The following is a 13,655-nucleotide window of genomic DNA, read 5'->3' as shown; positions in this document are numbered from 1 at the left end:
GAAGACTGGAGACAGCGTTCCCAGGAGAGAAGTGGCTTAAGCAAAAGCGTGGGGCGAGAATGCACATGGTGCATTTTCTAAACTGGGACTTCTCTGGCAGAGAGGTGGAAGGCTCCATGCAGGGGAATTCCAGGCATCTTGGAGAGCAGTGGGGCCTTGTGGGGTCAAGGCTCTGACTGCCTGGCCAAGGAGCTTACACACTGTGGCTGTCCCAAGTCTGTTCCTGGATAGGGCTCTGGTGGGGAGGTGGGCTCAGCCCAGAGCCCCGTGCACCACGTCGAGCCCAGAGTAGTCTCAGAGATGGGCCTGGAGTTCACAGAGGCCCACCAGAGGCTGACGGTAAGGACCCTAGCCTGGCCTCTGGGGGTTCCAGAGTCTTTCCTAGAGCAGAGGACAGAGGGCCTGTCTGCAGGCAGGTGGGGAGGCATGTGTCTTGGGGGACTGGGAGGCACTGTACAGTAAAACTAATGAGGCCCCAGAGTCTACCCCCTGGGCCAGCCCATGTGGCAGGTTGGCATGGCTTCTGGCGCGTCAGCATGTCCTGGCAGCTTCGGGCCCCTGAGAACTTGGGAAGAGATTCTTAGGCCCCTCTCTGAGCCTTCTGGGGGATGGTGTGTGGGATTCCATGCTCTGAGCAGGTGGTGGCAGGGAGACAGCCCAGGAGTGAGTGGGCCCAAGAAGTGGGGGCAGAGTCCACTCCATTGGGTGGGATGGGGGATTGGGAGGGTGGAGTGTGAGAATCTGACCTCTGAAGGGTGAGATTTGGAGTCCCTCCTCTTCAACGTCTCTGGGCAGAAAACAGAGATGCTTTCTCTGGCTTCTACCAGGGTGGGTGCTGGCAAAAGTGGGAGGTGAGGTGGGCATGAACTGGGTGCTTTTCATAGGGGGTCCCAAAGTGTGAAAGGTGCTTGGGAGTTTCACCACTGAGATGCTGCCCTTTTCCTCCGGAAACCCTGCCTGGGGTCCTGCCCTGCCCCCTCACACCCCTCAACTCTCTCCATCCTGCCCCTTAAGTCAGCCTCGTCTCTGAGTCCTGGTGGGTCTCACCTCGTGCAACACATCCTGTGCTCCCTGAGAACTCCATCCGGGTCTCTTCCTTTTAGAATAACAATAGGAGCACTGAGAAGCAGACAGCTCTTTTTCTGTATGGAGGGCACCGTGCTAAGCACTTTACATGTATTTTTCACTTGATCTTTCAATAGCCCTGCCAGGCAGACACTACTATTATCCTCATTTTACAGATGAGGAAAGTGAGGCTCAGAGTAACATAACCAGGGCAGAAATCCAGGTCTTTCTGATGGTGAAACCCATGTACTTGCCCTCTGTGCTCTGCTTCCTCCTTTGTCTTAGAGCAGGACAAGCTGGGGGAAGGCATTGGGTTTGGATGCTGGCCTGCACCTGAGCCTTACTTCCCTGTCCTGACATTCTGTAAACAGACTGTGGTTCCTGCCCAGGCCCTGGGGCTGGGGCTCTGATACATAAATCATTGGCTCTCTCTCTCTCACTTCTTAAGTGACTCATTCCCTGCCCCCTGGGCTGCCAGCCTCCCCCTCCCCGACCCACAGCCCAGCTTCTCAAGGCCCTCGTCGCCTCCCTCCATCGGTTCTCACCTTACTGTCTGATTGCGCCCACTGAGCCACCGTGTCTGCGGTGGTGGAAAACTGGTGGGCCAGGAGAAATCCAGGCAGAGGAGGAAAAGTGTGAGACCAGAGCTGGGTGGAGGTGGGTCAGAGTCTTTCCAGGAAGCTGTCCATCAGCCAGCCTCTAATTATCATAACTCTAGTGGGGAGTCCCACCCCTGTGCCAGGCCCACGCGAAGCTCTTGAACTGTTGTCTCATCAGTCCTCCCAACAGTCCAGTGAGTTGGTACCAGTATTTCTGTTTTGCTAAAGTGGAAACTGGGTCTTGGCTGTCGTCCAAGGTCACACAACAGTAGTGGCAGAGCTGGGATGTGAATTCAGGGTGTCAGGCTCCCAAGCTGTACCACAATCTCAGGGTCTTTGGCCCCTCTGCCCTTCCTCTGGACCCCTTGTCTTGAAAGTTAGAGAGCTATGAACCAGAGAGAAAAGGAGACTGGGCTCTTGCCCTCAGGAAGCTTCCACTCTGGCTGGGGAGATAGAACCCACACCCACATGGACAAGGGTATTATTATTAGCATTATTGCTGAGGTGGCTGACCAGTGACTCAAGTGAGACTGAAAGAGGGCAGGTTCCGAGTGTTTCCTAAGTTGGGCAGGATAGCTCTGCCATTCTGCACGGAGCAGGATGTTCAGCAGCCCCTGGCACCAACTACCAGAAGAGCCCTCCAGTCACTGTGACAACAGTTCCTCATTATTTGAAAACCACTGAAGACCAGGAAAGGGTTAAATTGAAGGGGTCCTACTCACCAAATCCAATATGCTTGTCTCAACTCCTGCATCTCTTGTTTTTCGAGTTTTTTGTTTTGTTATGTTATGTTTTGCATTTCATCCAGAAATATTTGAAGAGCATCTACCAGGCACCAAGCTCTGGGTCAGATGGTGGGAATAGAACATTGATAAATTGCAGGCTGGCCCCCAGATGCTATACCTGGGTGGGAAGTCACAGGAGCTGGCCCGAAGGGTGCGGCGGCTCAGGCTTTGGTTGAGGTATGCCTGCGGTGCACAGAAAATGCCCCCCTCTAACCAAGGCCTCAGATGTCCTTGCCAGTCAGTCCCTTCCAGCAGGAGTAGAGTGTGGCAGGCACGTTTCCAGGCAGCAGAGCAGGTTGTGATGAGAGGGGTGTAGTGGAGGGGCGGAGTGCAGTGAGAGAAGGGCTGGAGGGGTGGGTGGGAATGCATTGCCTGATTGCAATGCATCAAGACAGGGCATTGCCAGGTCTTTGGGAATTTTATACAGGGAAGTCACATGATTGGATCTGCCTGCAGCATGGAGGGTGGAAGGCAGGGGGGCTCCTGCAATACTCCAAGCCAGAGAGAGAAAGAGGTGCCCTGACCGCAAAGAGTGATAGTGGGTGGAGGGAAGAGGGCAACTTTGATAACTGCCTGGGTAGAAAAATCAACAAGTCCAGGTGGTTAATTGGGCATAGCAGAGTGAGAGTTAAGGATGATGCTGAGGTCTCTGATTGGGTGATTTAGAGGATGCATGACATCCTCTGCAGGAGGGAATGCAGGAGACGAAGAAGGGGAGACAGGGAGTTCCCCTCTAACCTGTTGAGCATTACTTGTGTCTGAATAGTCACGTCTGCCCAGTAGGCAGTTGGAAATTAGAAACTAGTGTTGAAAAGGAAAATATAGATCAGAAATATGGGTGAGCAAGTCATGTGGTTGAGTGAGCCCACCTAGGGAGAGCATGGGAGAAGAGCTGGAGAGGACCCCACATCGAGGGAACCACGCAGACTGAGAGAGACCCTGGAGGAACTGAGGAGTGTGAGGGAGGTACAGGGACCCAGGGGTCATGAGGAACTAGGGAAACAATGATAGTGACCAGGCAAGATAAGGACTGACAAGTATCCACTGCACTCAATAAGGTCCTAGTGATGTGGCAAAGCCAGCTCCTGTTGAGTAGTGCTGAAACTGTGTGTGTTGGGTTGGGAAGATGGAGCATGGTGAATGGAGACCACTTTTTCAAGAAGCCTGGCTGCAGGAGAAGATGAAGTGGCAGTAGCTGGAGCCAGGGAAGGTGTTGGTTAAAGATGGAAAACAGCTGAGGAGGCTTGTGTGGGAGGAGAGGTACCAGTGGAAAGATTTAAGTAATGGAGATCCCCAGGCAATTAAGGGGGTGGGAGGATTGGCCTGGGATGGGAGGAGGGACAGGAGGGACGGGAGGGCAAGTAGCACCACATGATATTTGCAGGTGGCAGGCAGGGAGCCAAGGGAGCTCACCTCATTTCCAGTCTTTCTGGAACACCGGAGGCAGACTGTGCATGAAGAGTGAGGGGGCCTGGGAGGTTTGTGGATGGAGAAGGAAGCTTGAAATTGTGGGTGAGAGAACTGAGGAAGGATATGGGGAAAGGATGGCAGTGCCATGTTCAAGGCCCATTGGGGGTTGGAAACTATGCATTGGTGGCACCGCTAACCTAGGTAGGCAGGGGAAAGCTCCACCCTTGGGTCCCCAGCCATCATCTCCCACCTCCTGGACTGGCCTCTGCCTCCACTACTCAGAAAATCTCAATCCTCCATCCCTATCTCTGGGTTGCCCTCAAGCTGCCTGCTAGCCTCTCACTGGACATGGCCACCTGATATAAAAATTCATCCGACAGGTGCCACTTCCTGATTGTGCCAGGTGCTGGCAGGACAGACGAGGGCCTTACCCTTGCTGAGTTTACAATTTAATAGGCTAGACCAACAGTAAAATAACTAACAAGATCTCTCCAGGTAAATGATAAGGGCTGAGAAGGGCCTGTGTGGGGCAGTGGTTATGAGCAGGGACTCTGGAGCCAGAGTGCCTGGGTTCTCATCCTGCTTCTGCAGCGTGGTAGCTGGATGGCCTTGGACAAGTTGCCTGACCTCCCCGTGCCTCAGCTATAAAGTAAAGATATGAGGATTACATTCATTGATACTCATAAAACACTTTAAACTGCCTAGCACGTGGAAAATGCTGTATATGGGCTTTTAAAATAACAAGAGCGTCTGGAGAGGCCACTTTGGATTGAGTGGTCAGCAACAGCTATCTCATGTGACCCAAGATTCCCTGTTTCTAGAAGCAGTCCCATCCTTTTGCTCTCTTTTGGAACTGAACCACCACCCTGCCCACTGTTAGGTTCTAGGATGACGGTGGCCTCCCCATCCCTTCCCGCTTGGCTGCCCTGTGGGTGGGGGTGGCAGAGAGTGGCATAAACAAGGGGTCTCGGGGGAGAGCCCAAGAGAGGCTGGCTGATTCACCCATCCGTCTGTCTCTCACAGTGCTGTGTTCTTTGCAACCTACCTGACCTTGGCTTGCTGTTCTGGACCCAGGTATGCTAATGGCTTGAGGAAGAATTTGTGGAAATATGAGCAGGATCATGAAAGTTCTGGCCCCAGCCCTGCCTGACACCAGTGAGCTGTGCATCCCTGAGAGGGCCCCATCCCTCTCTGGGCCTCTGTTGAGCAGGCAGCCCCTCCCTCCTTTACTTTGTGCCTCTGAGGTAGGGAGAAGGGGGATGGAGAAGGGAGCAAATGGGGATGTGGCTGAAGGAAGAGGCTCTGAGGAGTGTGGAGGGGGTTGGTCAGAGACCCCCTCCCTGCAGCAGTGACACAGCCTGCTCCCACTGCCCCCACCCCCCACTCTCCCCTGAACTCTGTGGCTTGCCTTGCAGGAGGCATTTCCCCTGGAACCTGATTCTCCTGACCGTCTTTGTAAGTGATCTGGGGTGTGCTGAGGACAGATGCTGAGTGGAGATGGAGAAAGAAGGGAAGCAGGGTGGACTGAGGACCAGGAAGGCTGGGCTGGGGATGTCCAATGTGAGGTCCCTGGCATGGGGCAGGGGTGTTTTCACCCCACTTCTTCCACAAACACATTCCATCTTCTCTTTCCAAATGGGCTTAATCTCGCCCCGCTCCCCATCCACTGTGTTTTTTCATTGTGAATTTTTTTAAGGCGTTTGCCTGAGGCATTCTAGAGCTATGGTAATGAAGAAGAGTGGAGGGTCTTAGAAACAGGGAGCAGGGCTGCAGAAGAAAGGCACAGCTGGCACAGAGCCTGAAACTGGCAGTGGGGACACTCCTTAGCCAGGCCTGACTCCTGAAAGTCAGTATGTGTGGAGGTGACAGAGACAAAGAGTTGAGGGGTACCTGCAAGGGACAGGGACCTGGGCTGGACCTTGAGGGTGCCTGGGCCCCCGCAGTCTGAGTTTGGAGCATTCCTTTACCTTACTTCTCCTTTCAGACCCTGTCCATGGCCTACCTCACTGGGATGTTGTCCAGGTAAAGGGAGCAGGTGGAAGGAGAGGAGGACCGTAGGCCAGGCTTGGAGCCAGGCACTGGCCACACCCAAGGGGCGCTGCCCCACACGCCATACTTCCTGGGAGCATGTGGATGGGGCCCGGGCTCAGGCATGCAGGAGGCTTTGGCCTAGGGTCCTCTCCTTGAGCACTCAGCTGGACAGCGACCCCAAGACCTGGCCTGGTGGATAGGGGGAGGGGAGCAAGGTGGCTCCTCCCAAACTGTAGCTTACAAGCCCCCAGACTCATGACCTGCAGTTACTTGTAAACCACCTCTGGGTCTGGCACAAACCCCTCCCCACTCCCACTCCCACTTCCTCAAAATCCTTCTAATTTGATTTGGAGTCTAAGCCTGTTGGGAGGGGCAGGGCCCAGCAGAAAGGCTGGGGAGGCAGACAGAGGGATCTGGGGAAAGGGCACCAGATTAGGGCCAGGGATCCCAAGACCAGGTCCTGGCAGAAGAGGGGGCCCTGCTAGGAGGGTGGGGGAAACCAGACGCCCTGCCTGAGAGCTGACCCCTTGGCCTGACGGTCCTCAGCTACTACAACACCACCTCCGTGCTGCTGTGCCTGGGCATCACAGCCCTTGTCTGCCTCTCAGTCACCGTCTTCAGCTTCCAGACCAAGGTCAGCTTTGGGGCTTGCAGGCAGGGACCCCCGGCCTGAGGCTGAGCAGGGGAAGGCAGATAGGGTGTGGGGGGGTTCAGAGCTGGGACCCAGGGCTGGGGAGAGAAGTAAAGGGGTGAGTTGGGTCTGGGGAGAGGGAGAAAACCTGGTGAGGGCGAGGAGGGGAAGGAATGCCAGGCTCTTGGAGTGAGCACAAGACCGTGGCCTGCTGTATGCTTGTATGCCCGTATGCCTGTATGCCCATACAGCTTGGCCCATACAGGCTTGGCTGTAGCTGGGGTCCCAGGAAGGTCAGGCCGCTCTGGCAGCTGACCCCATCCTGTCCCCACAGTTCGACTTCACCTCCTGCCAGGGCGTGCTCTTCGTGCTTCTCATGACTCTTTTCTTCAGTGGACTCATCCTGGCCATCCTCCTACCCTTCCAATATGTGAGTCTCTGGGTCCCCGGCAGGCCCCACAGGGAGGAAGGGGCCCCACTGGCCCAAGGTGCCGTTCCCTCCCCTGCCCACCAGGGAAGTCCAGGAGCCAAGGCCCCACAGCCTGCCATCCTGTGCGGCCCCTCCTGGCACCTGTCACAGGCGTGCTGGCAGTGTAAGCAAACAAGGAGGCTTTTCTTGTCAGGCCTGGGTACCTGCCTGGCTCCACAAGCCACATCCGGCTTCACTTTTCCCATCCTCCTCTGTGGGGTGGAGGTGAGACTGAGGGTAGGGTGTGGAGCATTTAAACCCTGGGCAGGGAAGGGAGTACTGGGGCTCCATGAGGCCCACCAGACCCAGAAGGGCCTGAGGAAGGGTCTTCTGGGGGCTCCTGTGAGATCAGCCAAGTCCAAAGGGGTAGAATCTAGCTGGCCAGGCAGGCGGGAGGTGGGGCAGTAGGGCATACCCACATCCTTAGAGCGTCCACCAGCTGGTGGCCAAATCTCGGCTCTTTTAGAGGTGTCCAGCCTGCCCTGGGGAATTAAACTGAGACTCTGCAGGCACCCGGGCCCCTACATGTGGAGAAGGGGCAGATTGGGGGCATCGCAGGAAGGCCCTGAGATCTGAATCCTGGGAACCCAAGAGATGAGCTGTTGGATTGCTGCTAGGGGCCCAGTGCTTACACCCCTCACCCCTATAGCTACACGTCGTGCATGGTCCCCCACTGCCCTTTTCTAGCAGGGCTGTGGGCAGTAGTCCTCACTTCCCCCTCCCCACCTCCATCCTGCCCAGCCCCAGCCTCCGGGCACTTGGCGTCCATTCCAGGATGTCAGGATTGGTGCTGGCATTTCCTTGGCTCTTCCCAGGATCCTGTTGACGAAGGGAGGGGCCAGAGCTGGCCTGGAGGCCCTCTGTGTGTCTAGGATGGGGAGGAGTGTTACAGGAAGGGGCCACAGAACTTCAAAGAACCCTTTATTGATCCTGGTCTGGTTGATAGGATGCCTTTGTTTCCGAGTCTTCTGGAGGAGGGCCCCATGGAGGGCCCTAGTGCGGTGCCTCCAGCAGAGTTTTCCCCACAGCTGGCTACTCCAGACCTGGAGGGAGACTCAGGGGGCAGAGGGTGGGGAGGTGCTGTTCCAGCCTATGCAGGCAAGCCCACCATCACAGCTGGCAGAGACTCCAGATGCCCCCACACACACCCCTGAGGTCAAGTCTTTGTCCCCTTCGTCCTGAGTTCTTTGCCTCCAAGGCACAGCCCAGGAGCGCCCTGACACAAGGACAGACAGATCCTATGCTGGACAGGGATGAACGCACCCTGGGAGGTGGGAGCAGCCTCAAGCAGTCCCAGGCTAGAGGGAGAACAGGGCCCACCGAGAGTCATCGTCATCAGCCCTGAGCCCGGGGCTATGTGCTGCGGGAAGAAGGACCAGGCTGGCAGGGAGTTCTCCCACCGGTCCCACCAGGATCACTCTTATCCCATGCCGCACTTCACCCAGCCTGGGCACACAGAGAATCAGGGTCCACTGTCAGTCCTGGGGCTCCTTAGGGAGCGCTGGGCGGGGCTACCCCATGTCCTCCATTCTCTAGACTGAGCCCTCCTCCCTGCCCCTCTGACTGCTGCCCCTTCTTGTCATCCCTAAGCCCATTTTTCCTCTGCCGCAGGTGCCCTGGCTCCATGCAGTCTATGCAGCACTGGGAGCGGGTGTGTTTACATTGGTGAGTGTGGTCTGGCTCCTTGGCAGCCGCCTTCCCAGCATCCTGACCATCACCCCAGTCCCCTTCTCCTCCCATCTTCCCCACGGCCCTCCTCCCTGGATCCTTGGGAGCACCTGCGGGTAGGACTAGGTCCAGCGCTGCATTTGTTTGTTTGTTCGGGGAATTCAACCTGGTTTCTAGGACAGACCAGCTGACCTGGGCAGGAGAGAAGATTGTAACAGCAGGTTGGAAGCTGTAGACCGAGGCAGAGCTGGGAAGAGGCACCCCTTCCTTCAGGGGAGGGGCAGCAGTGCTTGAGGGGGCAGGAGAGTGGGTGCTTTCTGGCCATGTGGACCAAGTTAGTAGTTACCCTCCTAGGGGCAACTGGGGAAGACTTCTTGGAGCTAGGGGGATTCTAAGCACCCTGAGAGAGAGACACTGTTAGATGGAGCATGTTCTTTGCTCTTCTCACGAAACAGAATGTTGATAATGATGATTATGGTTGGGATAACAGTAACAGCTAATATTTATTGAACACTTGCTTCCCCCCAGCCAGCTCTCCATATGCATTTAATCGTCGTCTTAAGTCTATAAGATAGGTTCTACTGTTAATAAATTGAGATGGGGAGGCCGGTCATGGTGGCTCACGCCTGTAATCCCTGCACTTTGGGAGGCTGAGGAGGGCGGATCACAAGATCAGGAGATCGAGACCATCCTGGCTAACACAGTGAAACCCCGTCTCTACTAAAATTACAAAAAAAGTAACCAGGCATGGTGGCGGGTGCCTGTAGTCCCAGCTACTCAGGAGGCTGAGGCAGGAGAATGGCGTGAACCCAGGAGGCAGAGCTTGCAGTGAGCTGAGATCGCACCACTGCACTCCAGCCTGGGTGAGAGAGCAAGACTCCGTCTCAAAATTAATTAATTAATTAATTAATTAAGATGGGGAAACTGAAGCTCAGAGATATCAAATAGCATGCCCAAGGTCACACAGCATCCTAGGAAGTGACGGGGCCAATCTGGGAACCTGGACAGTCTGGTGTGAGTCCCCCTTGGGGTCTGAGGCTAAGTGGGGAGTGGCTGGAAGCAGATGCCCAGGAGATGAGATGAGGGACAGACACCTGCCTGGAGCTGCCCAACACATGCCTTCTGCTCAGGTGGGCTCCATGCACCCGAATGTGATCGTGTTCCAGGACCCACCCAGGTGGGCAAGCTTGTACTGGTGACATCCTCTTGGGAAGGCGTTCAAGGTCAACATTTATTGACAATGGAAGCAGTGACCAGACTCTCCCCTCCCTAGCTGGAACGTTCAGCTCAATACAAGTGGCCAGAGTTGCAGCTTAGTCCAGATTCCGGAGGCCTGTGGGCGACAGGCCGGCGGGGCTGAATTGGGGGACGGGATGGGGAGAGAGCAGTGAGCAGAGGTTTTGGGGGATTTGGATAGGGATCAAGCCTGAGTGGGGGTGTGGCAGGTTCATTCATGTGTCCTTTCCACAGGTCTTTATAGAGCACATACTGTGTGTGATGTGCAGCGTGGCTGCCCAGATGCCTGGTCAGCAGGGAGAGTGCAGTGCATGGTGCAGAGTAGCACACAGCCAGTATTGTAGAATGAATAAATGACCTCCAGGCTTGGAACTGGAGGGCTGGGATCTAGTGAAACTCCCAGCCTTCTTCTTACAGATGAGAAAACTGACCTCCAGAGAAATGGAACGATTTGTCCATGGTTTCCTGGCAAGATAATGGGTCGATGTGGCCTTGATCAAGACTAAAGTGTCAGCTTATTCCAGGCTACCTAGAACTTCCCCAGTTTCAGCACTGAAAGCCCCACTTCTTGAGGAGCCCTTAAATCCTGGGCAAACTGGGAGCCTGGTCACCCGAAGAGACTAACTTTTCTCAGACCCTGCACCATGCTCTTCCCTCCAGGCAATACTTCCTAAAGAAAGATTTCAAAGGATGTGGTGGGGAATTGGATTAGGTGAGAAAGAGGAGGGCCACATTCGGGAGAGCTAGTCTGGGCAACAGCACCTGGACGCCCTAGAGGGAGGCATTTGCAGGGCAGAGAAGAGGGGTCAAGCCAAGGCAGACAGGCTGGTGATGTTGGAGACAGTGGGCACCCATGGGGGCCGGCCGGGGAGTTTACTTGGCTTCCCGTGGGTCAGGTCGCAGTGAGTGTGTGAACCACCCGAGGGAGCCATGCATGCAAGTAAGGCTGGGTGAATAGGAATCCCTTAAATTTGTTTGATAAGCCCTAGTGCTATTAAAATAATAGCAATAGTCCCCACCCTCTGTTCCACCCTTGATGTTTTACAAAGCACTTTCACACCTGTTACCTCCCTGCATCTCCACCACCATCTGGCCAGGGAGTGGGGCAGGCAGCCCTGATGCTGTAAGACTCACTTTCCACATCTGAAGCCCTAGGTGTTAAGGGGCTGGCACGGAGTCTTTTTTTTTTTTTTTTTTTTTAACGGAGTCTTGCTCTGTCGCCCAGGCTGGAGTGCAGCGGCGCGATCTCAGCTCACTGCAAGCTCTGCCTCCCGGGTTCATGCCATTCTCCTGCCTCAGCCTCCCGAGTAACTGGGACTACAGGCGCCCACCACCTCGCCCAGCTAATTTTTTGTATTTTTGGTAGAGACGGGGTTTCACCGTGTTAGCCAGGATGGTCTTGATCTCCTGACCTCGTGATCCACCCTCCTCAGCCTCCCAAAGTGCTGGGATTACAGGTGTGAGCCACCACGCCCGGCACAGTCTTATGGCCAGTAACAGGCAGATTGAGGACTAGCACCCAGGTGTCCTGTGCCCAGCCTGGTGCCATTTCCAGTGCCCCTGTGGTTCCCTTCAAAGAGGACACCTTCTGTGGTTCTGCTGGCTTGGAGTTGGGGAGAGGCTGAGGAGGTCTCTCCAGGAATTTTCCTCTCTCTCTCTGTCAGTCATCAGCATTGCCCTCTCTACTGGAGTAGTTCCATTAACATAGGAACACTCTGCAGTTTCTCCCACCTGAAAAAAACCCACAAAACACTCTCAACCCACATCTCCCTTCTCACTCCTGTCCCATTCCCTGCTCCCCATATACAGCAAAACTCCTTTTAAGAGAACCTCCACTCACTTTCTCCAATGGCTCTCCTGCCTCTCTTCTTCCCTACTCTCCTCGCAATTCCTTTCCCTCCCATTCTCTCTCTTTTTTTTTTTTTGAGACAAAGTCTCGCTCTGTCACCCAGGTTAGAGTGCAGTGGCACAATTTCCACTCACTGCAACCTCTGCCTCCTGGGTTCAGGTGATTCTCCCGCCTCAGCCTCCTTAGTAGCTGGGACTAAAGGCAGGCACCACCACGCCCAGCTAATTTTTTGTGTGTTTTTATTAGGGATGGGTTCTTGCCATCTTGGCCAGTCTGGTCTTGAACTCCTGACCTCAGATGGTCTGCCCACCTCAGCCTCCCAAAGTGCTGGGATAACAGGCGTGAGCCATGGCGCCCGACCATTCTCTCTTGATCCTCTTAAACACACTCTCATCCAGGTTTCAGGGACCTCCGTGTAGCTAAATCCAGGGACCCAGTCTCAGTCCTAATATTGATGGACTCCCAGAAATATTGGATACAACCGTTCCTTCCCTCCACCACCCTCCCCAGAGCATCTTCGTCTCTTGATGTCCAGGCCACCAACCGCACAGGCTTTTCTACAGCCTTCTTGATCCTGCAAAGGGCCGACTCTTCTCTTTCTACCCTGCTCCCTCAGGTCCTCAGGCAGCCTCAAAGCTTTGAATGCGATATTTTATGATGATTACTCTAACATTTACGTCTTTTGCCTGGATCTCTCTTGAATTCCAGACTAGAATTTCCGGTTGCCTAATGAGGGTCTGCATGAGGAAGTCTCATAGGCACCTCGGACTTCACATGTATAAAACCAAGCTCCTGCCCCTTCCCTGGGATGCCTGCTTTTCCCAAAGCCTTCCCCATCTTCCTGTAACTCAGAACAAATGCCTTAGTGACACCTTCCACTCCTCCCCTCTCCTCACCCCCCACATCACACCCCAGATCAATGCTGTGGCCCCTACTCCTATCCAGAATCTGACAACTTATCTCTACCCTCATGGCTACTCCCTGTCCCAGCCCCCGTAGCCTCCAGCCTGGGTTGATTGTTGCCATGGCCTCCTGCAGGCTGCCCCTATGCCCCGTGTCTATGCGGGGCACAGCAGCTGGAGTATTAGGTACCCTTGTTCCTCTGTTGAGCATCCCGCAATCGCTTCCCACAGCCTGCAGGCCCTCTCTGACCTCCCCACTCTCCTCTGCTGTAGCCACACTGGCCTCGTGCTGCGTGATCATGGCAGGCTGTCTCCAGACCCAGGGACTCTGCACCTGCCTCTGTCTGTTCTTAGGGACTGCTCATAGCCCTCTCTCCCATCCTTCAAGTGTGTGCAGCTCGTCCCTCCCTCTTCCTCCCTACTCTATTTCCCTCTCTCTGTAGCGCATCTCATTCTGACACACTGTCTATCTTTCTTGATGTATTGCTCATTGTCTGTCTCCCTCCAGCAGAATCTAAGTTCCTTAAGGGCAGGGATTGTAGTCTGGCTTGTTCATCACTGCAGCCCCCGTGCCCAGAACAGGGCCTGGTACATAGTACGTGCCCAGGAGCTGTTTGTGGCATGAATGGATCCCCAAGAGGTGTGGCAGGGGCCAGGGCCAGGCCCACAGAGGTACAATCAGAGCAAGGCAGAGAACACACAGGCTGTGTGGTTGAATTCAGCACTGCCCAACAGTCTTCTGTGAGTCACAGGGTAGGGGGAACTGCAGTGCCAATTATCTTATTAGGAGATCAACACTTCAAAGGGCCCTGGTCGGGATCATCCTGCAGGTTATAGAAACAACAATGGAGAGCACAGGGCCAGTTCCCCCGGCTCCATCCCCTGCCCATGTTCATCTGCAGCTCCCCTGGGGCCCGTGGGGCAGGGGAATGTTGATGAGAGGGGCTTCGAGATTCATTCCCTTTCCCTCCTCTCAGTTTCAGGTAGATGAAGGCCCTCAGAGGCCCAGC

At 55.0% G+C, this 13,655-nt stretch overlaps 1 protein-coding gene across 1 annotated transcript in view; it reads left to right on the top strand.

Annotated features, from left to right (window-relative positions):
• Positions 1–13,655, top strand: part of FAIM2 (Fas apoptotic inhibitory molecule 2) — a 35,760-nt gene that overhangs the window by 8,113 nt on the left and 13,992 nt on the right. Inside the window, exons 7-12 of the mRNA XM_023211180.2 lie at positions 4,883–4,933; positions 5,275–5,314; positions 5,844–5,881; positions 6,437–6,524; positions 6,856–6,951; positions 8,602–8,655. Of these exons, the coding sequence (XP_023066948.2) occupies positions 4,883–4,933; positions 5,275–5,314; positions 5,844–5,881; positions 6,437–6,524; positions 6,856–6,951; positions 8,602–8,655 (367 nt within the window). The remainder of the gene's footprint in view (positions 1–4,882; positions 4,934–5,274; positions 5,315–5,843; positions 5,882–6,436; positions 6,525–6,855; positions 6,952–8,601; positions 8,656–13,655) is intronic.

This window comes from Piliocolobus tephrosceles, chromosome 10 (genome assembly GCF_002776525.5).
Source record: "Piliocolobus tephrosceles isolate RC106 chromosome 10, ASM277652v3, whole genome shotgun sequence".
In the NCBI taxonomy this organism is placed as follows: Eukaryota; Metazoa; Chordata; class Mammalia; order Primates; family Cercopithecidae; genus Piliocolobus; species Piliocolobus tephrosceles.
The sequence above is the reverse complement of the archived record's forward strand: the minus strand, read 5'-3'. Positions and strand labels throughout refer to the sequence as shown.